Source organism: Nycticebus coucang, chromosome 3, assembly GCF_027406575.1.
Source record: "Nycticebus coucang isolate mNycCou1 chromosome 3, mNycCou1.pri, whole genome shotgun sequence".
Taxonomy (NCBI): domain Eukaryota; kingdom Metazoa; phylum Chordata; class Mammalia; order Primates; family Lorisidae; genus Nycticebus; species Nycticebus coucang.
Window position 1 is genome coordinate 61,410,549 of NC_069782.1, and position 27,921 is coordinate 61,438,469.

At 43.9% G+C, this 27,921-nt stretch overlaps 1 protein-coding gene and 1 pseudogene across 1 annotated transcript; both read left to right on the plus strand.

Moving 5' to 3' along the window:
* The first annotated feature begins 6,048 nt into the window (after nt 1-6,048).
* CD70 (CD70 molecule) lies at nt 6,049-10,560 on the plus strand. Its single transcript, XM_053584786.1, has 3 exons — nt 6,049-6,261; nt 7,219-7,252; nt 9,216-10,560. Exons 1-3 carry the CDS (start codon nt 6,088-6,090, stop codon nt 9,599-9,601), a joined length of 594 nt encoding a protein of 197 aa, XP_053440761.1. The 5' UTR covers nt 6,049-6,087; the 3' UTR covers nt 9,602-10,560.
* A 9,058-nt stretch (nt 10,561-19,618) lies between these two features.
* LOC128580970 (raftlin-2-like) lies at nt 19,619-27,355 on the plus strand (annotated as a pseudogene).
* Nucleotides 27,356-27,921: the final 566 nt, after the last annotated feature.

Sequence of the window (27,921 nt, forward strand, 5' to 3'; positions counted from 1 at the left end):
AACCTGAAGAAGTTCAGAAAGACTCCAGTGCTGCCACCTGATTGAAGAAGATTCATTGACAGTACCTTAAGCAGTCTGATAAATCGGCCACCTTTGCTTGGTCAAGATTCCTTGATCAGCAAAGAGGAAGAAGTAGAAAGGAACAAAAGTAAATGGAGCAAACTGCAGACAGGACAAACAGCTAACATTTTTGCTTTTGAACATTTTAACTAAAATACCCTTCTAAGTGAGAACAATAAGCCTTAACCAATATTATAACTTATACAAGAAGCAAGAGATGTCTTCAGAAGTCATAAAAATGGCTAAAAGAAAGGAAAGCTTCCCTGGGATCAACAAACAGCACAAGTTACACAATTACCAAACCAGAACAAGTGCATTCCCTGACCAAGGCTGTAACGTAGTAGTAGCTGCAAAGGTGAAAGCACAGGACTTAAAGCTGCTAGGCTACATGGTAAATTCACTCCTGCCATTATTACCACCAAGATGCTGTTCGAAGGATTTTTTTTTTTTTTGCAGTTTTTGGCTGGGGCTGGGTTTGAACCTGCCACCTCTGGCAAATGGGGCCAGCGCCCTACTCCTTTGAGCCACAGGTACCACCCAGTTCGAAGGATTTTTATCTTTGTTTTAGGCCAGATGTTTGCTCTTCAATTTTGTCAAGAGAATTTTTAAGACTAGCCATGAAATTGTTACATGTCCTTTAAGTTCTGAAATTTTCATAAATATGAATAAGACAATTGTTTAGAATACATCTTTAAAATCTACTTTTAAATTGAGGAGTCTTATTTAAAGGATCCACTTTTGGCCCCTAATTTTTAATGAAGTACTTATTTCATTAAATAATCTGGAGGAAAAAATCATTTTACCACAAGGACATTTGCACTAGAACGTTTATTGCAGCTCAATTCACAATTGCCAAGACATGGAAGTAGCCCAAGTGCCCATCAACCCATGAATGGATTAACAAACTGTGGTATATGTGTACCGTGGAATACCATTGTATTTACCTGGAGGGAGTTGAAACACATTCTTCTTGGTATGGTATCACAAGAATGGAAATGCAAGTATCCAGTGTACTCAATACCAATATGAAACTAATAGAAAAATAACTACAAGCCCACATGAGAGAAAAACACAAGTTGTGGGGGGGGCAGAAAAAGGGGAGGAGGGAGGAGGACTGGTGAGCTCTCTCTACTGGGCACAGTGTGAGGGTATACAGCACACCCCGCTTTGAAGGGCTCAGCTACAACTTGAACTTTACCCTAGTTACAAACAATGTAACTAATCATTTGTACCCTCACAGTAATCTGAATTTTTTAAAAAAGTTTTTCCCATGATAAAAATGAAGTACTTATTTTAAAGTGGGTATCAAAGCAAAAAAGCCCTTCCAAAACAAGTCAAACCAAAAACTTTAAGAGTATTCCTCTAAATAGACTCCATATTCTCCATCCAACTGGGGAGAGGTCTCCCCAAGATAAGACTCTTCCCACAATACAGAGAAAGCCAATCAAGATTCACAAAGGAGCCGCAATGCCTCCAGAGGGGCCAAACAATCCAGAGAAGGAAGAGGGGGTGCTGTGTGGGCTTTGAATACTCACCTGAATGTCTTCTAGTTCCAGAAACTGTATCTCTACTGTAAACAGCTCCAAGCACAATGGTCTGACAGCATCCTACTGGTAGGGACAGAGCCAGAGATGACCCTCTGTCCAAGATCACTGAGTGGCTTCTAGGGCATGTCTCTAAGTCGACTGTGCCAATAAGAGGCTGCCCAACTTCAGGCAAGCTCACAAGAGCGGTCCTGGGAGACCCCAAATTATTGCCACCCAAGCCAGATTCACTGCCCTCTGCTCAAGAGGAAGCCAATACACCAAGACAGCAGGAGATGCAGCAGAGAAAGGGTGATAGGTGGGATTACACCTGCGGTGCATCTTACAAGGGTACATGTGAAACTTAGTAACTGTAGAATATAACTGTCTTTACACAATAACTAAGAAAATGCCAGGAAGGCTATATTAACCAGTGTGATGAAAATGTGTCAAACTGTTTATAAAACCAATGTATGGTGCCCCATGATCGCATTAATGTACACAGCTATGATTTAAAATAAAATAAAATAAAAAGTCTGCATCGTGCTCAGTGGGAACACAGGAGGAATTTCTCAAATCCACCCCTCTGAGAATTTGGGAGGCAGGGTTGTTAAGGATGGTTTATTGGGCAAAGGATTAGGCAATTCAGTCTGCTAATTGGCTGACTCTGGGACCATCAGTCCTTTGGTATGGGCTGGCAACCTGGGTGGCACAGCCAATTCATCCTGGGACCTGGAAGATACCTCAAAATTTAAGATTCTTCAAGGATGATGTTATCTATGAAGAAAGCTAAGAATCTTTTCTTTTTACTTTTTTAATCAATTATTTATTGAGATTAGTATAGACCCATATACATATTTTTATTGGTTGCTTGCAATCCAAATTTCATTATTTACTTTTATGCTCAAATTGTTCCATCCTTGGCTACTGGGGACAGTTTTTACTTTGACTTCTGTGCCCTTTCAATTTGTCACTACAGATGCAAAAGCTAGGAATCTTCATGACCACCAGCTATGCAACCCAGTGTGGCAGTTATAGAGAAGTGGGCAAGCAATGGTTTTTGCCTAGCACCCTTTTGGTAATTTAAGGATGGTTTCAAAGATGTCTCCCATCTGAAATCCCAGAGACAGGAGGTATGCTGTGTAGGTAAGGGGAAGCAGTAAAATGAAGGCTCTTTGCCCCTTTTCTGTTTAGGTCTCTGGCAAGGCACAGCCCTGCACAACTTGTAGCCAGCCACAGCAAAGATAAAGAGGAGAGGCAGCCAAGTTATACAAAGAGGAAGCCTGAGTAGGCACCTTCAAGCTGCCCTCAGCTCCTGGTGCATAGAAGGGAGGCGAAGAAGGCTACCAAAAATCAGCCTACTGGGCTTGAGGCTTCCCTTAGAGGGGAAAGTGCTCTTATTTCCTGTCCCTCAATTGCCTCCTGGACCCAACCCCTTACCTTTCTTCCCTGCACAGAGCTCCTGACCCACTGATTTAGAGGAAGAGAAATAGTGAGAGAGGTAGGAAATTAGTTGGCAAGGGCAGTAAGCATCTTGTCCCATAGCCTCAGCTGTAGAGTCTGCAGTTGAGGAAGGCCCCCTCCTGTAACGTCAAAAAAGATGCCCCCAACCTTCAGCGGAACCGCAAATACTGCAGTGCAAGCAATCAGATGCTCAAGTCACCAAATGAGTCAGGTGAGAAAGTGTAGGTTCTTGTGTGTGATACAAGTCCACATTCAAACCCAGGCACCTCCTCCCCAAGCTCCTTGCCAGGTGTATGAAGCTGGCAGACTCCATCTCTCAGCCTGCTTCTAAGGACAATAGAAATAATAGCATGACCCACTTCATTTCCCCAGACCCGGAATTCTGGGGCTTCAGTGAAAGAAATTCCTTTATTGGCCGGGCATGGAGACTCATGCCTGTAATCCTAGCACTCCAGGAGGCTGAGGTGAGTGCATTGCTTGAGCTCACAAGGTCAAAAGCAGCCTCAGCAAGAGCAAGACCTTGTCTCTAAAACACAGCCAGGTTTTATAATGGGCACCTGTAGTCCTAGCTACTTGGGAGGCTGAGGCAAGAGGATCACTTGAGCCCAGGAGTTTGAGGTTGCTGTGAGCTATGATGTCACCGCACTCACTCTACTCAAGGTAACTAACTAAGGCTCTGTTTCGGAAAAAAAAAAAAGGAAATTCCTTTATCTGTGGGGATTCCAGGGAGCATACGTTGATTGCCTGGGCCTCAGGGACTCTGGACTTATGTGACTTCCTTCTTTCACCTGTCACTCCCCAGACCAGCAAGTACCATTAGCTCAAGTTCTGAAATCTCCCTCGCATCCATTTCCTCCTTGTTATACCTCCAACCTTGTTACTAGATGAAGATGGTCCAGCCACCTGTCACTGTCAGCCAATATCCAGAGATGGGGACAGGTCCACAAAAATTTGTCAGAAGGCCAGTGATTCTGGAGAACAGTGAGAGTAGCCTCTCTAAGGCTGTTCTGTTCTTCCATTTCCAAAATCACAGTTTTATACATAAAAGCTCAAAGTAAAAATCATATTTATCTTAAACAACAATAATTGGCATAACCCATGACCCACGACCCACAATAAACAATAATTAGCATTACCCAGGACACAAAACAACATTCCAGTTAAAAAGTTATTCTCCTAGGCAGCGCCTGTGGCTCAAGGAGTAGGGCGCCGGCCCCATATGCCAGAGGTGGCTCAAACCCGGCCCTGGCCAAAAAACTGCAAAAAATAAATTAATTAATTAAATAGTGCAAATGTTTTTAAAAAAAAAAAAAAGTTATTCTCCTATGCTCGGAGCCTGTAGCTCAGTGAGTAGGGCACCAGCCACATACACCGAGGCTGATGGGTTACAGTCCGGCCGGGCCTGCTAAAGAACAACTACAACTGCAACCAAAAAATAGCCAGGCATTGTGGCAGGTACCTGTAGTCCCAGCTGCTCGAGAGGCTGAGGCAAGAGAATTGCTTAAACCCAAGAGTCAGAGGTTGCTGTGAGCTGTGACACCATAGCATTCTACAGACATGGTAAGACTCTGTCTCAAAAAAAAAAAAAAAGTGATTCTCCTAAATCAATTGTCCTGAACTACTCAAGATATACACTTTAAGGTTAAAGCTGAATTTGCAAAACAGCAAGAGAGATGAGGTGAAGGTCACGTTGGGCCTAAACTGACCAGACCAGCAGAGTCCTCTTAGCCCTAGCCTGAATGAATCCATCCTATTCTCACTACATATGCTTTCAGCCTCACCCCATCTGATGTAGGGCCCACCCTCACCCAGCATGACTTCATCTAACCTAATTACATGTGCAAAGAGCCTATTTCCAAATGAAGTCACATTCTGAGGTTCCATGTGGATATCAGTGTGGGAAAGACCCTGTTCAACCCACTGTAGCCATCAAGAACAGGAGGCCAGGCAGCGCCTGTGGCTCAGTGGGTAGGGCGTCAGCCCCATATACCAAGGGTGGTGGGTTCAAACCCAGCACCCAGGCCAGCTAAAACAGCAGTGGCAACAGCAACAAAAAATAGCTCGGCATTGTGGCCCATAGTTCCAGCTACTTGAGAGGCTGAGGCAAGAGAATCACTTAAGCTGAGGAATTGGAGGTTTCTGTGAGCTATGACACCATGGCTATCTATCAAGGGTGACATAGTGAGACTCTGTCTCAAAAAAAAAAAGAACAGGAGGCCTCCAAGGGGGGAGGAGAAAACTGATGTGCTACGTGGAATGTTTCTAAAGAGCCAGCCACAACAGATGCTCCACCACTTCCACTTTCATGCCATTGGGCAGGGCAGTCACCTGGTCCCCACCTGACTGCCAGGGAGACTGGGAAAACGGAGAGGAACACATGAATATTTGGGGAGTGATCCCAATTCCTGGCTTTTGCTGTGTTCCTAACACCCAGCAGCCCACTATCTATCCCTAATAGACGCTCTGTAAGCTGGACATGGTGTCTCTCCCTGTCATCCCAGCACTCTGGGAGCTGAAGTGAGAGGATTGCTAGAAGCCAGGAGTCTGAGACTAGCCTGAGCAAGAACAAGACCCCATCTCTACAAAACAAATAGGAAAATTAGCCTATGTGGTGCACACACCTGTAGTCCCAGCTACTTGGGAGGCTGAGGCATGAGGATCACTTGAGCCAAAATCTCAGTAAAGTTTTGTTGAATGAATGAACCAGCACAAGGCGGGGCTGGAGGGTGGGAAGACCAATGGATGTCCCCTGCCTGAGGGGCAGGGTAGGGCCGGCAAACTCGCAGGGCGCGCTCACACATGTACACACACGCACACACGCGCGCGCACACCGCCACTGCCTCTCCCCATCTGAGAGAGACGGGGACTGACAGCCGCTGGCTGCGGGGGATTTCCCTCCTAGGAGAACAGCTCAAGTCCCTCCCCGCCCGCCCGCCGGACATCCCCACAGAAGAACGGTTAGGTGCCGGCAAGTTCAGGCAAGCAGATGCTGCCTGGGGGCTGGAGTTTCCTTCCTGGCTTCTTGGCCTCACTCTCGCTGATGCAGGGCCGGCCGGCAGCGATGGCGGAGGACGGCTCTAGCTGCCAGGTGCCCCGCCTGGCGTGGCGGTGCGTCCTGAATGCTCTGTTCCTGCTGTGTCTTGGTATAGGGATCTACTGCTTGCTCTGCAATCTCTCACTGTGCCCGCAGCAGCAGCAGCTCGGGTCACCTGGGGTGAGTCAAGAAGCAAAGGCGGCAGAGCGCAGCGCTCTCCTGCCTGCTGCTGCCGGAGCCGGGGGGCCTCGCCGCGGGCAGAGGCGGAGAGCGCGGCTCTAAAGCGCAGGCTGGTCCCCAAAACAAACCCAAAAAAGCCAATACCGGGCGTGGTGACTCACGCCCATAATCTCAGCGCTCTGGAAGGCCGAGGCGGGAGGAGGATCGCTTGCGGCCAGGAATACCGGTCCAGCCTGGGCAACATAGCGGACGCTACAAACAAAGTCTTTTTTAATTAGCCGGGCGTGGTGACACACCTGTAGTCCCAGATACTCCGGAGGCTGAGAGATGGGAAGATCGCTTGCCAGGAGTCAGAGGTTGCAGTGAGCTGTGATCGCCCACTGTACCCCAGCCCGTGTAACCAGCAAGGAGGCAAGGCAGGGGCCAACATGCCTCCGCCGGCCGTAAAGGGGGATCCCGGGGTGGGAAAGGTGCATCCGACATAGACGTGGAAAATTACTCTCTGGTGTTTTCCGGCAGGCTGAGTCAGAGGCGGCTGGGGGCTTCACAAAGCTGAGAGGGGAGCGGTTCCTGGGGCCTCCTGAGACAGGGCAGCGGCCGCTCGCCTGGGCAGGAACCGGGTGGGGTCCTTTGGAGGCCCCTGGGAGGCTTTGCTGTCACAGGCTGGAGCGCGCAGCGCGCCGGGCGCCAGGGCAAGCTCGCTGTGGTGATGTCCAGGAAAGCCAGGAAGCCCTTTTGAAAGTCTTGTCTTCACGCTCCCCGCTGGTTCAAACTTACTTCCTCTTTAAGAAGTCTTTTTCATTTTATTTCATTTCTTTTCTTTTTTAATTGCAAGTCCAGGAAGTGGGACTGAGGGGTGAGTAGGAGGGTGAACAGTAAAAAGAGATCGCCCTGATTTAGGAAATACAAAACCTCCGTGTTTAAGGCTTTGATCTATTTTCTGATCTTTTCTTCCAGTGGGACATAGCTGAGCTGCAGCTGAATTACACAGGTAACAAGGGGCAGGGTGTCTATGGGGCGGTGGGAGGCCAGGGCCTGGTGAGGGGTCAGACAGGCTGAGACAGAGACAGGGAAAAACCAAGAAAGAGTGACAGAGACAGGGGGAAGAGGAGAAGGAGAGGGGAGAGATGGAGAACGAGAGAAGGGGAGGGACAGAAGAGGGGAGCAAGAGAGAGGAGGAAACAGCCAGGGAGGAAGGGGGGAGAAACAGAGAAAGGGAGTGGGAAGGAGAGAGAGAGAACCTGCAAAAGAGAGAGAAAAAAGAAACTGTGAAAAAGAGAAGGGGCAGGCCCATACTGCTTTGCCCCCTTCCCACCTTCTTTCAGAATAATCAAAAACAACCGAAACAACCCTAACATTCCAAGTAAAGTAAAAGAGGCAAAGAGTGTGTTTTGAAGAGAAATCAAACAAGCAGGGGGGGATTGTCCAGGTATGCCAGGGTGGGTGTCGCTATTCAAACTGTAGTCATGGGGAAGGGAGGGGGCACCCTGAGAGTGTGACATTGGTGAAAACCCTCTGGCTGTCCATGGGAAGATCTTTCCTTTCCTCCTCTGTGACTGACTAACCCTCTTTCTCTTCTGGGCCTCACAACTCATAACTGCAGAGATCAAACTCCGGATGTTTGGGTGCGGTGTTCATTCCATTTTGTAATGGAAGGGACTTTCATTTTTCTCTCTTCTATTCTCTGAGGATTTCTGATCCTCTCAGAGCCCATTGAGAGAAAGTATTTTTTCCTCTGATTCTAGCCCTGCCCTGATGGTGCTCCAGAGGAGGAACCACAGATGCGTATACACAGTGTCCTCTCACGGGATATTTCTTTGCCTTGACCAATGGCCTAACTCCTAAGTGTCCAGCCTGTGACCAGGTGTCCCCGTCATAAGAAATTTGTTTATCCTGGCAAACACCCCTGTGGTTCTTGTCTGGACTGTGTTCAGTTTATTCCTACCAAGGTCCTTTAGGAGAGTCTGAGAGAAGAGTTAGGTTGGGGGTGTGGATCAGATGAGGCATAGAGGAGGCAGCACAAAACAACATGTGAAATAACAAGCAGTTTATTCCTTACAGATCCCAGAGAGAAAAGTGGGAGGGGGCTGGGACACACACACAAGTGTGCAGCCAGTAGGTGAGGGGTTCAGGATTTTCCCCAGGCAGGTTTCCTATGGGGCATTATAATGGGTAGATTTAGTGGCAGTAGGCTGGAGGCACTCTGAAGCCAAGAGTGGCCACTGCAAAGAAACCCACACAATCAGAGCAGAGTGTAGGGTCATCAGAGTGAGTCAGCTAGACTCTATCTGGCTGTCCCACAGGGAAGTGGTCACCGGGGTGGTCATATAAGGTAGGCATCTTGGATCAATAACATTGAGGAACTGGGAGGAGGCAGAGCTGGAAACTGCCACGGGTGACTCAGCCCTGCTTCTGGTGTGAAAAACTAAACATTCAAATTGGATGCCAGGGAAGGCAATTTTTTTTTTAAATATTACTTCTTACATGAGTATGAGTGCAAGGCAAGGCAAAATTAAAGTAATTCAGCGCACACACTCTCTCTCTGCATCTGTCCCTGTCTTTCTCCTCTTTCTCTATATCACTCTCTCCCTCTCCCCTTATCTGTTTTTCTCTCCTTCTTTTCTTTCTCTTTCTCCTGCTGGGTCACTCTCCCTTTCTATCTCTATCTCCATCACTATCACTCCTCTCTCTACCTCTTCCCCCTCCCTTGTCTCTCTCTCTCTCTCTGCCTTTCTATCTCCTGTTCTCCTCTTCTCTTCTCTTCTCTTCTCTTCTTTCTTCCTCTCTCTCTCTCTCCCCCCTCCTCTCTCTTCTTACTTCTCTCTCCCATCTGGCCCTTTAGACTTCTAACTCTCAATCCCTGTCTAACCTCTATCCCTAGACCCCCATTGTCTCTATGATCCCCATCTTTCAGTTTCCCTAAATTTCCATCTTTCCCTCCCTTCTGCCCCCAGGACCTCAGCAAGACCCCAGGCTGCACTGGCAAGCGGGTCCAGAACTTGGCCGCTCCTTCTTGCATGGACTAGAACTGGACAATGGACAGCTGCGTATCCATCGTGATGGCATCTACAGGCTGCACATCCAGGTGACACTGGCCAACTGCTCTTCCAGGCGAACCACCACACCCCGCAGGGCCTCCTTGATTGTGGGCATCTGTGCCCCCACCACCCACACCATCAGCCTACTACGCCTCAGCTTCCACCAGGGTTGTACCGTGACCTCCCAGCGCCTGGTTCCTCTGGCCCAAGGGGACATCCTCTGCACCAATCTCACTTTGCCACTGCTGCCCTCCCAAAATTCTGACGAAACCTTCTTTGGCATTCAGTGGGTGCACACTTGAATGCTGCTCCTGCAGCCTGTACCTCAGTGGCTAGGGGCCAGCCACATACACCAGAGCTGGCGGATTCAAACCCAGCCTAGGCCTGCCAAACAACAATGACAATTACAAAAAAAAAAAAAAAATCGCTAGGTGTTGTGGTGGGCACCTGTAGTCCCAGCTATTTAGGAGGCTGAGGCAAGAGAATTACTTAGCCCAAGATTTTGAGGTTGTTGTGAGCTGTGATGCCATAACACTGTACTAAGGGTGACACAGTGAGACTCTGCCTCAAAAATAAAATTAAAATTAAAATTAAATTATTTCTTCAGGGTGGTGAGTAGTATGGACATTTTAGCAGTATTAATTTTTCCAATTCATAAACAAAAAAGTTGATGATAAGTATTTTATTCTTTTTCTTGCTCTTATAAATGGAATATACTAGTAATGAACTATCTTTTTTAGCTATCTTTCATGTGATATTTTGTGAATTTTTTAACATTCATGAATTTGTCTCTTCTTGTGTGGCGTTTTTTGTTTATTTGTTTTTTTTCTTGAGATAGGGTCTCGCTCTGTCACCCAGACTGGAGTACAGTGGTACAATCAAGCTCACTGCAACCCTCCTGTGTCAGCCTCCCAAGTAGCTGGGACTAGGGACCTGCCACCAGCTAACTTGTTAATTTTTTGTGGAGACAGGGTCTCACTGTGTTACCCAGGCTGGTCTCAAACTCCTGTGCTTAAGTGATCCTCCTGCCTCAGCCTCCCAAAGTGTGGGGATTACAGGCATGAGCCACCATGCCTGGCACTTAGTATGGGTTTTTTAGCTTAATCCTCTCCAAAAGTCCACACTGCTCAAAATTGTTCTCATCCTGCCTGGCTTGAATCTCACAACCCAAAACCTGCCTGAGATTCCAGTTCTGTCCTGACATCTCTGGGTCTCTCTCTCTCTCTCTCTCTCTCTCACACACACACACACACACACACACACACACACGTGCACACACACACTCCAATAAACCTCACCAGTGTTCACAGAGCTCTGACGTCTCAGATATTCTTGTATCTCCAAATTTCCCTCATTCTCTTTTTTTCGTTGTTTATTCATCTGTTTACCTTTTCCCTCCTCTCTCCTTCCTCTCAAATCAATCTCTCACTTACTCTCACTGTTAAAACCACAAGAAACCCATGCCATCACCTCTCTTTCCCTGGTCCACAAGATTCATCCAATTCTAAGTGTAGTTTTATTTTTAGTAAATTTAGTTTTCTCATACCAGAAGCAGGGCTGAGTCACTCTTGGCAGTTTCCAGCTCTGCCTCCTCCAAGTTCCTCAATGTTATCGATCCAGACAGCTGCCTTCCAGAACCACCCCCACCTGCTGAGCACACACGTCCCAGACAGCTTCCCACATCATGTTGGCCCTGTGAGGTATGCCAGCCTCTTCTCTCCACATCTCTAAACTCTGACCCCTCCCCTCTGTCAGCCCTATGCAGGCCATGGAGTGAGTGCATTTACACACCTACAGAGCATGTGACAGTCCCACAGGCCCTCAGAGGACTGGTGATTGTGCCAATGTACTCTAGGACTTCTCATGACAGGAGAGGAGAAGCAGCCCTGGGGCCTATAGAAGGCTGACACAGAACAGGAGTCAGAAGTCAGTGGTCAGTGGTTAGGGAATTGCAGTCTCTAGTCTGGAGCCTAATTCAAAAACAGTACACTGGTAGGGCATGGTGGCTCACACCTGTAATCCCAGCACTCTTGGAGGCCGAGGCAGGAGGATTGCCTGAGCTCAGCAGTTTGAGACCAGACTGAGCGAGAGCGAAACCTGTCTAAAATATAGCCGGGTGTTGTGGTAGGCACCTGTAGTCCCAGCTACTCGGGAGGCTGAGGCAAGAGGATCACTTAAGCCCAGAGTTTGAGGTTGCTGTGAGCTATGATGTGATGCCATGGTACTTTAGTGACAGAGCAAGACCCTGTCTCAAAAAAAATAATAGTAATACCCTCCCAGGCAACCAACCTATAACCAGCAGGCCCAGTGACTCTTTCATCTGATCTCCCACACACTTTGCAGAAACCTCTATTGGTGGTGAGACAGAACTGCATGACTGTTAAACATGCAGCCTAAGGGACAGGTGCCTATTCCCAGGCACATCACTTTACCTCTCTTTACATGCTAAACAGAAGGCTGTAGTCAGCTGAAGGCTCAACTGGGGCTGGTGGATCTGCTGCAAGCTCTCCCATGTGATTGTTGGCAGGCCTCAGTCCCTCGCTGATTGCTGACCAAGGCCTCTCTCCCTTACCATGTGGATGCACAAAACTGCTGGAGCATTCCCACAAAATAGCACCTGGTTTCCCCCAGAGTGAGTGGTCTGTGCAAGTGAAATACCGGCTCGTCCTGTCCATTTCTTTGAACTGAAACTATAATACATGGCTGTCTCAGGTCTCCTGCTTACCAACCATAGATCTTGGAATGTTTCATCCTCCATAATCATATGAGCTAATTTTATAATAAACCTCTCCATCCTCCTGATTCTGTTTCTTTTTTTTTTAAGGTATTTAAGGTGAAATTTTATTTTATTTTATTTATTTATTTATTTTTTATTAAATCATAGCTGTGTACATTAGTATGATCATGGGGCACCATACACTTGGTTCATAGACCGTTTGACACATTTTCATCGCAGTAGTTAAAATAGCCTTCCTGGCATTTTCTTAGTTATTTTGCTAAGACCTTTACATTCCACATTTACTAAGATTCACGTATACCCTTGTAAGATGCACCGCAGGTGTAATCCCATTAATCCCCCTCCCTCCACCTACCTCTCCCTAGCCTATACCACAAAATCCCAAGACCAGAGATGTTGGCATGGATGTGGAGAAAAGGGAACACTTTTGCACTGCTGGTGGGATTGCAAATTAATACATTCCTTTTGGAAAGATATATGGAGAACACTTAGAGATCTAAAAATAGACCTGCCATTCAATCCTGATTCTGTTTCTTAAGAGAATCTTGACAATTACAGATTTGATACCAAGATTCAAGAGGAACAAATTTTTAAAGATGAGATTTCTGAGTTGGTTTTGGAGCTTCTGAAATTGGCTCTCTGAACTAATAAGATTTTTAAAAAATTTTTTCCTAGTTTTTATAGAGACAAGATCTTGCTCTTGTTCAGGCTGGTCTCGAACTCCTGGCCTCAAGTGATACTCCTGCATCAGCCTTCTAGAGTGCTAGAATCACAGTATAAGCCACCTTGCACCTGACTCTCATTAGATTTAAAGATGCTAAGACTCTATTTCCAGTAGTTAAGAGACCACTGACATTGCATGATCTGTCAATAGAGATATGCAAACTATCACAACACAGTGCTCCTAGTTACCCAATGATAAGAGGCAAAGATCTGAGTAGACTACATATGTGATACTTTTGAATCTTTTAGACAAACTAATGAAAACAATGAGATTAGCTGGTAGCCCCTAATGTCATTGGACAAAATGAGGGAATAAAAACATGGGTTTGGGGAACTTAATTCCCAGCTCAAGTGCTACACAAGTGACCTGAAGTCTTGTATATGTATCCTGAAGAAAACCCTCTCTTTAACAGCCACAGAGTTGGGACTGCTGAAAATCAAACCCAGAACCTCATCATGTGACTGGCTGAACTCCAGCTTCACTGAGTGTCTACTGATTGGAAAGGAAGGGGATCCTATAAGTTGGAACTGGGGTATGGGAAGACCATGGGAAAGCTGAGGGACATTGAGCCCCTAAATTCTGATGAGTTGTCTTTGCCAGTGGAAGAGGACTTTCCAGCCCCACATGAAGGGATAAACCCTTCCTCACCTGAGAAACTGTCGTGGCCTCTCTAACATGCAGTTTCTGTGCAAGACAGTGCTGGTTCTCCTGGGGACTCACCCCCCACCCCCAATCCCTGAGATCTCTCTCACACACACACACACACACACACACACTGCTTCTAGGCCTTTAAATAGATTCAAGTCCCAGCAGGTCCCTAAAGGTGAGGTACAAAGTGGGGCCCATGAGGTATGCTACACTCCAAAAGACCTACTTGAGTTTTCTAATTTATACAGAAAGAAATCTAAGAAACAGTTGTGGGAATGGATAATTAAGGGTGTGAGATAATGGTGGAAGGAACATCAAGTTATATTAGGCTGAACTCATTACTCATTCATTCATCCATTCACTTATTTTTAGAGACAGAGTCTTGCTCTATTATGGAGGCTAGAGTGCAGTGATGCAATTCATTGTTCACTGCAGCTGGGAACCCCTTCACTCAGGTGATCCTCCCCTCTCAGCCTCCTGAGTGGCTGGGACTATATGCATAATGACTTTTTTTTTTTTTTTTGTAGAGACAGGGTCTTACTATGCTGCCAAGGCTAGTGTCAACCTCCCAGGTTCAAGTGATTCTCCCATATTGGCCTCCCAAAGTGCTGGGATTGTAGTCATAAGCTGCCACAACTAGCATATATTTTGTGCATAATATATAGCAAATATCTTTGTTTTCTTATGTCTCTCTTTTCTTTTTTTTTTTTTTATTGTTGAGGATTCATTGAGGGTACAATAAGCCAGGTTACATTGATCTCTCTTTTCTTTATTATGCCACATAAGACGTATCAACTTATAATATTTAAGTATGATTAACTTTACATCATAGAAATTAAGTTTACCCAAGAGGATTAAATCTTGTTAAATGACTTTATCTCATTTATTCTCTCAAGGGAAGGGATTGTGTGCTGTTAGCTATATGCAGATAGTTGATCAGGTGAGGCAGAATTATGACCTGTTACTGTGTCTACTTGGAGATTAAGTATGGTTTAAGGAGATTTATGTGGGTACCAAGTTGACACAGGGCAGACTTGTGATTCTAATTGTATGTGTCAACTTGACGGAGCTATGGAGTACCCAGAGTTTTCCCCCCCCAACCCTCCCCCCCAGCTTCATCCTGCAGGATGCCCAAAAATTTGGCTAAACATTATTCCCAGGTGTGTCTGCAGCTGTGTTTTTAGATGAGATTAACATTTGAATCAGTATAGTAAAGCAAAATGTGAGTTTGCCTCACCCAATCAGTTGAAGGCCAAAACAGAACAAGAAAAGCTGAGGGAGAGGGAACTTTTTCTGCCTGACTACTTCTGAGCTGTCATTCTCCATAATTGGAGAATACACACACACACACACACACACACACACATCCCATTGTGTATAAATGAATTCCTCTCTTTCTCTGTCCTCTGTCTCTCAAGAAAAAAAATGTGGCTCAGCGCCTGTGGCTTAAGCGGCTAAGGCGCCAGCCACGTACAACTGAGCTGGCAGGTTCGAATCCAGCCCAGGCCCACCAAACAACAATGATGGCTGCAACCAAAAAATAGCCAGGCGTTGTGGCAGGCACCTGTAATCCTGCAGGAAGGTACTTGGGAGGTGGAGGCAGGAGAATTGTTTGAGCCCAGGAGTTGGAGGTTGCTGTGAGCTGTGATGCCACAGCACTCTACCCAAGGGTGACAGCTTGAGGCTCTGCCTCCAAAAAAAAAAAAAAGAAAGAAAGAAAGAAAGAAAGAAAGAAGTGATGTCCCAGCTCAAAAGTCTACCAATTTAAATATTAATTTCTTCAAGAAATGCCCTCACAGACACACCCATTTGTTAAGCCAATTATCTGGGGACCCTATGGTTCGGCCAAGTTAGCCCAGGAAAGAAACCATCAATAACTGCTAACTGGCATAGGATTTCCTTGGGGGACAGTGAAAATGTTCTAAAATTCGTTGCAATCATGGATGCACAGCAGTGAATATACTAAAATGAGTTGGATTGTACACTTTAAATGGGTGGAATTTATGATATGTGAGTTATATCTCAACAAAGCTATTACAAAAAATAAAAGGAAGGGGGTGGCACCTGTGGCTCAAAGGGGTAGGGCGCTGGCCCCATATATGGGAGGTGGTGGGTTCAAACCCAGCCCCAGCCAAAAACTGCAAAAAGAAAAAAAAAAAAAAAGGAAGGGTGGAAAGCAGGAAGAAAGGAGGGAAGGAGAGAAGATGGAAGGTGTATAGTATAGTAGATGCAGAGAAGTCCATGCTGACTGGAAAAAAATTCTCAAACCATGTCTTCCTCTCACACCAACACAACAGTGATCAACACAAACTTCTGTGACTCCAAATATGTGGCGGGTTTTCCCCACCAGCAGGCCAACAATCTGTTCTACAGTGGACACCAACTGGGTATCCCCCAATTCAGTTCCAACACCCTCTACCTGGAGATAGTTCAGACATACAGGATGAGGGCTCGGACCTACCAGATTCAAACTGGGGTTCCCATAATCCCCACTTTGGGTTTAACTTACTCCCAGAGCTCAAGGAAACACATTTTCCAGTTCATTATAAAGGATATTGCAAAGGTTACAGGGTGAGGGACGGGGAATGGGCACAGATCTCCAGTCATCCCCCAATGCCCCGCCCTCAAGGACCCTCCATCTCTTCTGCTGTTCAGGAGCTCTCAAAACCCTGTCCTTTGGGGGATTTTATGATGGCTTCATTCCTAATCATGTGGAAATGTGATTGAACAAATAGCATATGCTCTAAATCCAGCAAGACCTGACTGTTCAGACTTTCCTTGGCCTCTCCGGGTAGCATTTCTTTCCCTAGTGAATGTGGGAATGAGGGACTTGGATTGACCTATAGTCAGATTAGAAACCTGCCTTGAGCTGGTGAAAGTAAGACAGGAGAAGTTCAGAGCCAGATTCTCTTTTTTAAGGCCTAAATTGTGCCAACATTATAACAGGAACCATGGGAGTCAGGAGTTAGAAACCATGAATGCGTGTGTGTGTGGTTCACAGTGCAAACATCCATGAGTGAAGAATAGGGAAGAAACAACAGATCACAAAATAGAGATGACAGTCTCTAAGAGGGACTGACAAGGGACCAGCTCAGACTCTCACGAAATTCAACAACTTCTGAAAGTATCACAGCACCCATGCCCCTGGCCATTTTTCTTCCTAAATTGACATAATTTTCCTTCTGTCCCCAGTTCCCTTTTCTCCCTTATATTGTGCCCTTTCAGGCAGCATCAGTCTTGCTCAAATATTTATTTAAGTTTTACTTTCTTTTTTTTTTTTTTTTTTTAGGAGAGAAAGGAAGTTTCTCTCTCTCTCTTTTTCTTTTCTTTTTTTTAGAGACTGAGTCTCACTTTATCGCCCTCGGCAGAGTGCTGTGGCATCCCAGCTCACAGCAACCTCCAACTCCTGGTCTTAGGTGATTCTCTTGCCTCAGCCTCCTGAGTAGCTGGGGCTATAAGTGCCCATCACAATGCCTGACTACTTTTTTTGTTGTAGTTTGGCCGGGCCAGGTTCGAACCCGCCACCCACCACCCTCGGTATATGGGGCCAGCCCCTACTCACTGAGCCACAGGTGCCGCACTAGGTTTTACTTTCTAAGAACTTTTATGTGCGTTATTATAACAGTAAGACTCTTGGAGCACTATGCTAGTGTTTGATGTTTTATATACATTACTGTTTTAATTTTTATAGCAATGTTATTGAATTTTGTATTTGAATTATCACTGCCATTTTGAAGGTAAACCATGACACAGAGAGGTTAAGCAACTTGACAGAAGTTGCCCAGCTAGGAGGAGGCAGAGCTGGGATTGAAACTCAGTCTGGCTTTGTGGCTCATGCCATACCTGTTACAATCCAGTGACTCTGCTGCCATCATTTCCTCATTTTACAGATGAGGGAATTGAAGTTTGCAGACTTATTCCACTGTCACAGCTAGTAAGTAACAGTGCCAGTATTTGAACCCAGGTGGTCAGACTCGTTTCTCAAGATTTTAACATTCTCTTCAAGCTCTTTTCTAAGGATGATGATAAATGTCAGAGTATGTTACACTGAGAAAGATAAGTCAGACCTCTAAAATTCTCAGGCTCAAAGCTAATGCGAGAATGCACATATGCTGTGGCTGTCCATCAGACATCACAGCCATGAGACCCAAGTGAGACTATTTGCACGGAGACCTCAGATTCTCCAAGTGGGGCACAGCCCCTCCTTGGCGCGGTGCAGGGGAGACCACACATTCCTTCATTAGTATCTTCCCTTTTCCTCCCAGCGCCTCACCCCTGGTCACCATAGCTTGGCTCTATTTCTAAAAGCTCAGCTGTTATAGATTCCGTATGTAAGTGAGATCACACCGTGTGCGTTCTTCTGCATCCACTGGTTCCACCTAGCGTGATGTCCACTAGGTTCGTCCATATTTTCACAAATGGCCAGATTTCCTTCCCTTTAAGGCTGAAGCCTTTAAGGTTCCCCCCCTTTCCTTGTCCACTATTTACTGATGAACACTTAGGTTGATCTCGCACTGTGGCTGTTGTGAATAAGGCTTCAGCCCAAATGCAGTGCACCGATCACTGCCATGCCCAGCGCCTCTGTGTCCAGACCGCAGCCCAGGAGGAATTGAAACTTGTGAGGCCCAAAGCTCTCAGAGCCTAAGGTCTCCTGATCCAAACATTGCCTCGTGAAGAGGGTACCAGGGTCTTTCAGTCTTAGTGAAACCACTTTCTGGCACCTTTCTCACATTCCCTGGGATTTCCCCCACAGGGGTCAATCAAACCAAAGAAGGCAAAAACTCCATGAGGCAGAGTCTTCTGTCATGTCAAAGTATCAAGATTGCTTCCTGCCTTCACGTTCTCCATACCATAAAAACCTGTCATTATGATTATGCAAATAGGCCGAGGCAGGCTGTTGTGTACCCAGGAGACAAGCCCAGACCTGTCAGGCTCCGGGAGGCAATGAGGTGATGGGGCTATGGGCACTGCCCTCCACTCACAGCCCTGCGGTTCCCCTAAGCTTTGTTCACAGCCAGAGCACACGTCTTCCTGGCACACCTCTGGTTGAGAACACAAACTGTTGTAGTAACCGACCCGGCAAGAAGACCCCTAAAGGCCCCTGTTTCAGCCTGAGTCCCCTTCCATCTCAAACCCCCCTTATTAGTTTAATTCTGGGACAGGTTACAAGGAAGTTCTCTCTGAGTTCCCTGGCTCCCTTGCCAAACAATAGTAAAAACTCACTCAAGCAGAGTTTCCCAGGTTCTGTAACCCCCCTGAACTTACCCAAACCCCCTAGCAGTGGCTAAACAATGGTGAAAAGTTTAGCCAAGTTAGTCCCCATGCCAGCTGCCACGATGTAACCCCCGACTTGCTGTAACCAGTGCCAAACCCCCTGACTCGCTGTAACCCCGCCCTCATGCCAACTGCCACTCCGTAGCCCCTGCCAGCCACGTTCTGCTTCTGTTTTTGCTTAGCTTGCCAAGTAGCACAAAAAAAAAAGTATAAAAAGCAGCCTGCTTTTCTCTTCGGGGTAGTTTGCCCTTTGGGCGGCAACCCGCCTACACAGGTGTAATAAATCACCATCTGATTTATACCTGAAGTGGGGTCCCAGTCTTTCTTACAGGTGGCAAATGAGTTTTACAACACTGTCACTCTGCTGAAGGAAAAACAAGTCCCTACCGAGTCATGAGACACGTTATTCAAAAGGATTACTGCAAGGGTGCAGCAAGAGCATGCGTAGGCAGTGAAGTCTGCACACAGCTTAGGGATTAGACAAGGTTTTCTTTATAGAGTGGTCTTCACAGTTCAGGGGTGAGGACTGAATGCCTTTCTAAGGGGGCTGGGCAGCCACACCCCCAAAACCAAAGTTGGGGTCAGAATAGGGAGCACAGATGTGGTGGAAGGATAGGGGTAGAATTACTGTTGGGGTCAATGAAAATAAAAGCTGCAGGGTAACCATTGCAAAAGCACCTTGTTGCCCCAGTTTGGGGAAGACCCGCAGGAGGCACCTGACTCCATTTTGCCATGATTGCCATAAATTACCACCAAGACCCAAGAATGAGCTCTGGAAGCTATGGCATAGAGTAAAGTGAATTCCCCCACCCAACGCATGGCACGTGGTAACATGCTCTCTCTTTTTGTCTTGTGAATTTGTTTTTACTGACGTCTGGGGCGTGGGAGAGGAATGAAATGCCACTGTTGGGTGTGGAGTGCCCGTCCTCACAGGGAATGTCCATTTGGATCTTTGCGAGGCGCTTTGTGGAACGTTCTTATCTTCTGGTGTTGTTGGCAGCCGCTGCTCACCCAACGTCCGCTTGGCTCAGCAGCCACTGCTCAGGCCCTAAACAAGCCACAAGTGACTTCAGGCTGCTGCCAGTCCATGTGCACATGAAGCCAGCACCACGGAGACCGCCAGGTGCTGGACTCCAGGCTGCCAAGGTTAGGGCACTCTGCACACCCGGGGAGGTGATGACTAGCTACAAATTTAGTCCAGATCAGAGATAGTTTCAATCAGTTTAAGAAATGTGCCACGTATGCCTATACTCTTCAGTGTTCAAATTTAAAAAGGATACTGGATTTTATCAAATGCTTTTTCTGCATCTATTGAGAGGATCATATGGTCTTTGTTTTTGCTTCTGTTGATATGGTAAATAATGTTTATGGCCTTGCATAGCATATGTTAAAACAGCCTCGCATCCCTGGGATGAAACCTACTCCATCATGATGTATGACTTTTTTCATGATAAGCTGTAATCTATTGGCTAGGATTTTGTTGAGAGTTTTTGCATCTATGTTCATTTGTGAAATTGGTCTGAAATTGGGTCTTTTCCTGGTTTGGGTATCAGGGTGATGTTTGCTTCATAGAATGTGTTGGGGAAGTTTCCTTCTTCCTCAATTTTTTGGAATAATTTCTGCAGTACATGAATAAGCTCTTCTTTGAAGGTTTGATAGAATTCTGGAGTGAAGCCCTCCAGACCAGGGCATTTTTTTCATTGGAAGATTTTTTATTGTTTCTTTAATCTCAGTGCTTGAAATTGGTCTGTTAAGGAACTCTATTTTTTCCTAGCTAAGTCTAGGGAGAGGGTATGATTCCAAATTTCGATCCATTTCCTTCACATTGTCAAATTTCTGGGCATAGAGTTTCTGGTAGTATTCAGAGATGATCTCTTGTATCTCTGTGGGATCAGTTGTTATTTCCCCTTTATCATTTCTGATTGAGGTTACTAGAGATTTTACTTTTCTATTTATAGTTAGTCTGGCCAAAGGTTTATCTATTTTATTTATTTTTTCAAAAACCCAACTCCTTGTTTCATTAATTTTCTGAATGATTCTTTTGTTTTTAATTTCATTAATCTCTGATTTAATTTTGGATATTTCTTTTCTTTAGCTGGGTTTAAGCTTAGATCGTTGTTCTTTTTCCAATTCCATAAGATGGCTTATGAGTTTGTTGATGCACTGTCTTTCTGTTTTTCAAATGTAGGCATCTAAAGCAATAAATTTTCCTCTCAGAACTGCTTTTGCAGTATCCCACAGGTTTTGGTAGCTTGTGTCATCATTGTTGTGCTCAAGGAAGTTAATGATTTCTTCTTTTATTTATTCCTGCACCCAACTGTCATTCAACAGAAGGTTGTTTAATTTCCATGCCTTTGTGTAGGGTTGAATGTTTTTGTTGGAGTTGAGTTTCACCTTTAGTGCCCTGTGGTCTGAGAAGACCCAAGGTAAAATTTCAATTCTTTTGATTCTGTTAATGTTTGTTTTGTGGGCTAGGATATGATCAATCTTGGAGAATGTTCCATGGGGTGATGAGAAGAATGTATATTCTTTATCGTTGGGATGGAGTGTTCTATATGCATCTATCAAGACAGTTGTTCTAGGGTCTCATTTAAGTCCCTTATATCTTTGTTTAATTTCTGTTGAGAGGATCTGTCCAGCTCTGTAAGAGGAGTGTTAAAGTCCCCTGTTATTATGGTGTTATAGGTTATCATATTGCTCAGACTGAGTAAGGTCTGTTTCAAGAATCTGGGAGCATTTAAGTTGGGTGCATAAATATTTAGAATTGAAACGTCTTCTTGTTGTATTTTTCCCTTGACCAATATAAAGTGACCATCATTGTCTTTTTTGACTTTAGTTGCTTTAAATCCACATGTATCTAAAAATAAGATTGCAACTCTCTTTTCTTCTGAATTTCATTTGCCTGAAAAATTGTCTTCCAACCCTTAACTCAGAGTTTTAATTTATCTTTTGAAGCTAGGTATGTTTCTTGCAGACAGCAAATGGATGCTTGTGTTGTTGTTGTTTTTTATTAAGCCATACACATATAGATCATGAATACATTTATGCATTTGTGGGGTACAATGTGTTGATTTTTTTTATACAATTTGATGTGGTTACATCAAACCAATCAACATAGCTTTTGCCTCATTTACTTGATTATTGTGTTAAGACTTTTTTTTTTTTTTTACAGTTTCTGGCTGGGGCTGGGTTTGAACCCACCACCTCCGGCATATGGGGCCAGCGCCCTACTCCTTTGAGCCACAGGTGCCACCCAGTGTGTTAAGACATTTATATTCTACACTTGACAGATTTGACTTGTACTCTTGCAATATGATCCATAGGTGTGGTCCAACCTTTTACCCTCCCTCTATCAAACCTCCTCCTTCCCTCCCTTCCCACTCCATTTCTCTCTTTCATCCTGGGCTATAGTTGTGTTCTATCTTTCATAAGAAAGTGTGAGTAAATATAAGTTGGTTTCAGAAGTACTGAGTACATCAGATACTTTTTCCTCCATTCTTGAGATACTTTACTCAGGAGAATATGTCCCAGGTCCTTCCATGTAAACATAAAAGAGGTAAAGGCTCCATCTTTTCTTAAGGCTTCATAATATTCCATGGTATACATATACCACAATTTATTAATCCATTCATGGGTCAATGTGCACTTGGGCTTCTTCCATACCATGCTCATGGCTGGGATGAATCAACATTGTTAAAATGTCCATACTACCCAAAGCAATCTACAGATTTAATGCAATCCCCATTAAAGCACCTCTGTCATACTTTAAAGATCTGGAAAAACTAGTACTTCATTTTATATGGAAACAGAAAAAACCTTGAATAACCAAGACACCACTCAGAAATAAAAACATATCAGGTGGAATCATACCAGACTTCAGACTATACTATAAATCTATAGTGATCAAAACAGCATGGTATTGGCACAAAAATAGAGAGGTAGATGTATGGAACAGAATTGAGAGCCAAGAGATGAATCCAGACATTTATCATCATTTGATTTTCAAAAACTTAAATTGGGGAAAGACTTCCTATTTAACAAATGGTGCTGGGTGAATTGGGTGGCAACTTGTAGAGGACTGAAACTGAATCCACACCTTTCACCTCTAACAAAAATTGACTCTCATTGGATAAAAGACTTAAACCTAAGACATGAAACCATAATGATCCTTGGAAAAAGTGCAGGGGAAACACCTGAAGAAATTGGCCTGGGAGAAAACTGTATGAGGAGGACATCAGGGCAATTGAAGCAATACCAAAAATACATTGCTGGGATCTGACCAAACTAAAAAGCTTCTGCAAAGCCAACAACACAGTAAGTGAAGCAAACAGACAGCCCTCAGAATGGGAGGGGATATTTGCAGGCTTGTGTTTTTTAATCCAGTCTCAGCCAATTTATACCTCTTCAGTGGGGAATTCAAACCATTAACATTTATTGAGATAATTGATAAGTGTGGTAGTGTTCTATTCATTTTTGTGAGAGTCCATTGCTTAGTTTTATCTTTTGTGTCACTGTGGAAGTTAGGTTCTGTCCTTTAATTTCTGAGTTCTTACTTTGCTGTTGATCCATTGTGATGGTCAGTGTGTAAAACAGGTTGAAGTATTTCCTGTAGAGCTGATCTTGTGCAAATTTCCTCAATGTTTGCATATCAGTAAATGATTGATTTCTCCGTCAATTTTAAAGCTTAGCTTAGCAGGATATAGAATTCTGGGCTGGAAATTGTTCTGTTTAAGTAGATTAAAGGCATATGACCATTGTCGTCTTGCTTGAAAAGTTTCATTAGAAAAGTCTGCAGTCACCCTGATGGATTTGCCCCTATAGGTCAACTGGTGCTTACTCCTGGCAGCTTGAAGAATCTTTTCTTTTGTCTTGACTTTGGACAGGTTCATCACAATGTGTCTTGGAGAAGACACTCTATTAGAGTTGAGGTGACCTAGGGTCTGATATCCCTCTGAAAGGAGTGTGTCAGAATCTTTGGTGACATTTGGGAAATTCTCATTTATAATATTCTCTAGTAAGGCTTCCATTTAGTCCCCTTGGGCATTCTTCTTCCCCTTCTGTGATACCCATAACTCATATGTTTGAATGCTTCATAAAGTCCCACAATTCTGTCAGTGAATGTTCTGCTTTCTCTCTCTTCTTTTCTGCCTCTTTAACTATCTGAATTATCTCAAGAGCTTTGTCCTCTGCCTCTGAGATTCTTTCTTCTGTATGGTCTAATCTGTTGTTGATACTTTCTATTGCATCTTTAAGTTCCCTAATTGACTGCTTCAATCCTTCAGCTCTGCTATGTCCTTTGTATATTCTTCATATCGTTCATCTCTTATTTGATTCTGTTTTGGGGTTTCCTTTTGGTTATTTTCCATTTTATCAGCTGTTTTCTTCATTGTTTCCATCATTTCCTTCATTGTTTTCATCACCTGTATTCTAAATTCCCTTTCTGTCATTCCTAACATTTCTTTATAGGTGGAATGCTCTGCAGTAGCTTCCTCATGGTCCCTTGGTGGGGGGTTGCTCTGGACTGGTTTTTCATGTTGCCAAGATTTTTTTCTGCTGTTTCTTCCTGTGAGTGTTTTCTTTTATCTGTTTCCTTACCCTAATTTTCCTTTTATATCCTCTTGCTCTTTAAGTTGCTGTGCCTCTGGGCTAGGGTTTCGATGAGTCTTTTTGGTATAGGACCAGAAGGATGAGAAGACAGTTCTCCATGGGGTCCAGAAGTCCTCCTCATGGGGTCCAGAAGTCCCTCGCTGACTCCCTGTGTCCCCAGAGGGGTGATTCTGGGCAGATCCCACCAGCCAGAGATGCCTGGAGTCTTCTCTCCCCTGTTTCACCCTACCCAGTTGCAAGGAAGCTGTTACTCAGCTGCCATCTTGCTCCTCCCTTGATATTTGCATATTTTGAATCAGACAAAAGCTTACTAATTAGGATCTATACAGAACTTGAATTAATCCACAAGAAAAAGCAACAAACCAATACATCGGTGGGGAAGAGACATGAACAGAACCTTCTCTAAAAAAGACAGATGAATGGCTAACAAACATATGAAAAAATGTTCATCATCCCTAATTATTAGAGAAATACAAATTAAAACCACCCTGAGATATCATTTAACCCCAGAAAGAATGGCTCATATCACAAAATCTCAAAACTGCAGATGCTGGCATGGATGTGGAGAGAAAGGAACACTTTTACACTGCAAACTAATACAACCTTTTTGAAAGAAAGTGTGGAGAAACCTCAAAGAACTCAACCTAGACCTCCTGTTTGATCCTGCAATCCCATTACTGGGCATCTTTCCAGAAGGAAAAAACAATTTTATTATAAAGACACTTGTACTAGACTGTTTATTGCAGCTCAATTTAACAATCACTAAAATGTGGAAACAGCCTAAATGCCCCTCAACCCAGGAATGGATTGGCAAGCTGTAGTATATGTATACCATGGAATACTATTCAGCCATTAAAAAATGGAGATTTTGCAGCATTTGTATTAACCTGGATGGAGGTGGAACACATTATTCTTAGTGAAGCATCACAGAAATGGAGAAACATGAATCCTCTGTACTCAACTTTGATATAAGGACAATTAATGACACAGTGGGGGGGTGGGGGACAGGGATAGCAGACAGACAGAGAAGGAGGGAGGGGGTGAGGGAAAGGAAAAGAAAAAAATAAATAAAAGAAAATAGTGACTAATTCTCACATAAATAGGATTTAATTTTGACCAAAGTACATTATTTGAACAATAATTTTTAATTCAACTTCTTAATATGTTGTCTAGGATATTGCATCCTCATTTATAAGTTAAATATGTTTGTAACTTTCCTTTATAATAATATATTTTTTCCAATTTTAATATCAGGTATGTCCAGATGAAGTAGAATGATTTTGAAGTATTTCTTCTTTTTCTATTGTCTATAAGATTTGGCATGATCTAGCTTTTTTTTAATTATCTTCTATTTTTATTTATAAATATTAGTTGTCTATTTTTTTCTCTTCTTATTTTTTTTCTCTTTTTTCTTTATTTTTTGGCCGGGGCTGGGTTTGAACCTGCCACCTCTGGTACATGGGGGCAGCGCCCTACTCCTTTGAGCCACAGGCACTGCCCTAGTTGTCTATTTTTTGAGACTTTGGGGGGAAAAAAGAAGTTAACTGATGACTTCATACTGAACCTCAGAGTCAAGCATTCTATGATACTTTTATCTGACAATGTGCATGTCTTTTTTTGCATTATCAATATTATTATTGCTCAATATTTCATTGCAGCAATCATCTGATTTCTTTTCCAAATATATTTATCTTCATTCCTTCTTTATGAGGTTTTTCTTTAGTCCTTATCTTAAAAATTGTTATTCTTATTAAATTTTAACACTTTTTAATTTTGTGAAGGAAAAAAGTGGAAATAAATACATGTATATGTATAGAAAAAATTTTTAAAGAGTTGGTTGTTGAACAGCTAAATTGCAAGTCAAACTTTTCAAAGAAATTGTGGAAACAGAGTCTTGCTGTGTCACCAGGCTGGATTGCAGTGGTGAGACCATAGCTCACTGTAACCTCAGGTTCCTGGGCTCAAGCAATCCTCCCACCTCAACTTCCCAAGTATTGGGAGTACAGATTAATGTTGCTGCCAAAAGAGGAATGAAATTTGTTGGGTTCATATCACAGCATTATTCACCATCTAAATTCTGCAACGGAACCAACCATGATGAAGATATAGAATCAGTACTACGTGTGAGACAGTCCAGATGAAAACCCTAAAAGTTGTAATGAAGGGACTTTAAGTGGACAATCGTCTGAAAGTGGGATTGAAGAAGAGCTTCACCATGAAAGTGGACAGTATCAAATGGAACAAAATGGCAGCCCCAGTTCCGCTAAATCAAGAAAGGGAGAAGATAATAAATTGTATATAGTCTTCAGTGCTTTTGATGATGATTCAACCTGCTGGACCTATCAGGAAGGCATCCTGGCAATGAAAATAATGAGAAAAGGCTCTGTAATTAGCACACTTGATGCTGATTGGCTTGCATTAACTACGTTTCATTATAAGCAAGGCTTATCTGTTATTGATTCTTTTGTATGCTGGGAAACACCTAAAGGCGACCATTTGCCTAAATCTTTAGAAGGATTTTTTATCTATGAAGAAGAAGTTTCTGGAGTTCCAGGTTCTAGTAGGAAAGGAAATGATGCCATTGTAGTAGAACAATGGACCGTTGTTGAGGGCTGTGGAATCAAAACGGACTATGGCCCTCTGCTGCACACTCTAGATGAATTTGGATGACTCCTGACAAGCATGCTGCCTACGCCTATATTGAGACAGGACAGAGAAGGGAATTGGGTTACTAAGCAGGTCGTATTCCTTCAGAGGCCAGTTATGTGGAATTCAGCTGCTCAAACACCAGATAAGAAAGCCAGCCAGCATGTAAAAAGCGAAGACAGGAACAAAGTCTCCAGCAGGAGCATGGGATCAGACATAGCAGCTTCACAAGCTTCAGAGAGCAGACACCCACCTGAGGAGCACCTGCTGTCACCTTCCAGAGAGTGCTGGACACAGGAGGCAAGGCCAGCACAGCCCAGTGGCTTTTCAGGGCTCAGCAGCAGCAACAGTGTCCTCCGGGAATTAGACATTGGGCAGTTTGATCAGGAAGATGGGCTGACAGAGGTCACTTGCATGTGAGTCACAAGCTGATGCAATGGAAGGCCTTACAAATAATTATTATAATAGTTTTCAACTGACTGTACTGTATTACTTTATTCGCATTTATCTAATATTTTTTAATTTTTCCATACTCAACTTTTCCTCTAATCTATGTAAAAACTTTGGTGTGACCTCTCAGACAAGGAATAACCAATATATTTATACATTTAGAATCATGTTTACATCTCTCAACTAAAATATATGTTTAAACAGATGTTGCATTGGATTATTAAGCAGTAATCTATTTCACTTTCTTGTGAATGTACGAAGTATACTTTTCTTACGATTCCTAGTAAAAAGACTGAATACCAGTATTTTATGTAACTAGAGAGTTCTCCAGAAGTTAATCTTACTTAAACTGAAAAATAATCTCTCTCTCATAAACACACACACAGCTTATTAATCCATATTTTGTCTTTAACTGTAGTATACATATGCAAAGGAAGCCACTATATACATTAACGTTCTTTTAAAAAATTTATTTATTGTAAGTCTTTGTTTTTCATTGAGCTTAAACATTGTTGCTCCTAATAGCTTAGAAATAC

Bases quoted from the DNA above. Each gene is read 5' to 3' on its own strand.
- CD70 (XM_053584786.1), top strand. From the start codon at position 6,088: ATGCAGGGCCGGCCGGCAGCGATGGCGGAGGACGGCTCTAGCTGCCAG. The intron at 6,262-7,218 runs GTGAGTCAAGAA...CTTTTCTTCCAG, and splicing joins AGCAGCTCGGGTCACCTGGG to TGGGACATAGCTGAGCTGCA. The intron at 7,253-9,215 runs GTAACAAGGGGC...TTCTGCCCCCAG, and splicing joins GCTGCAGCTGAATTACACAG to GACCTCAGCAAGACCCCAGG.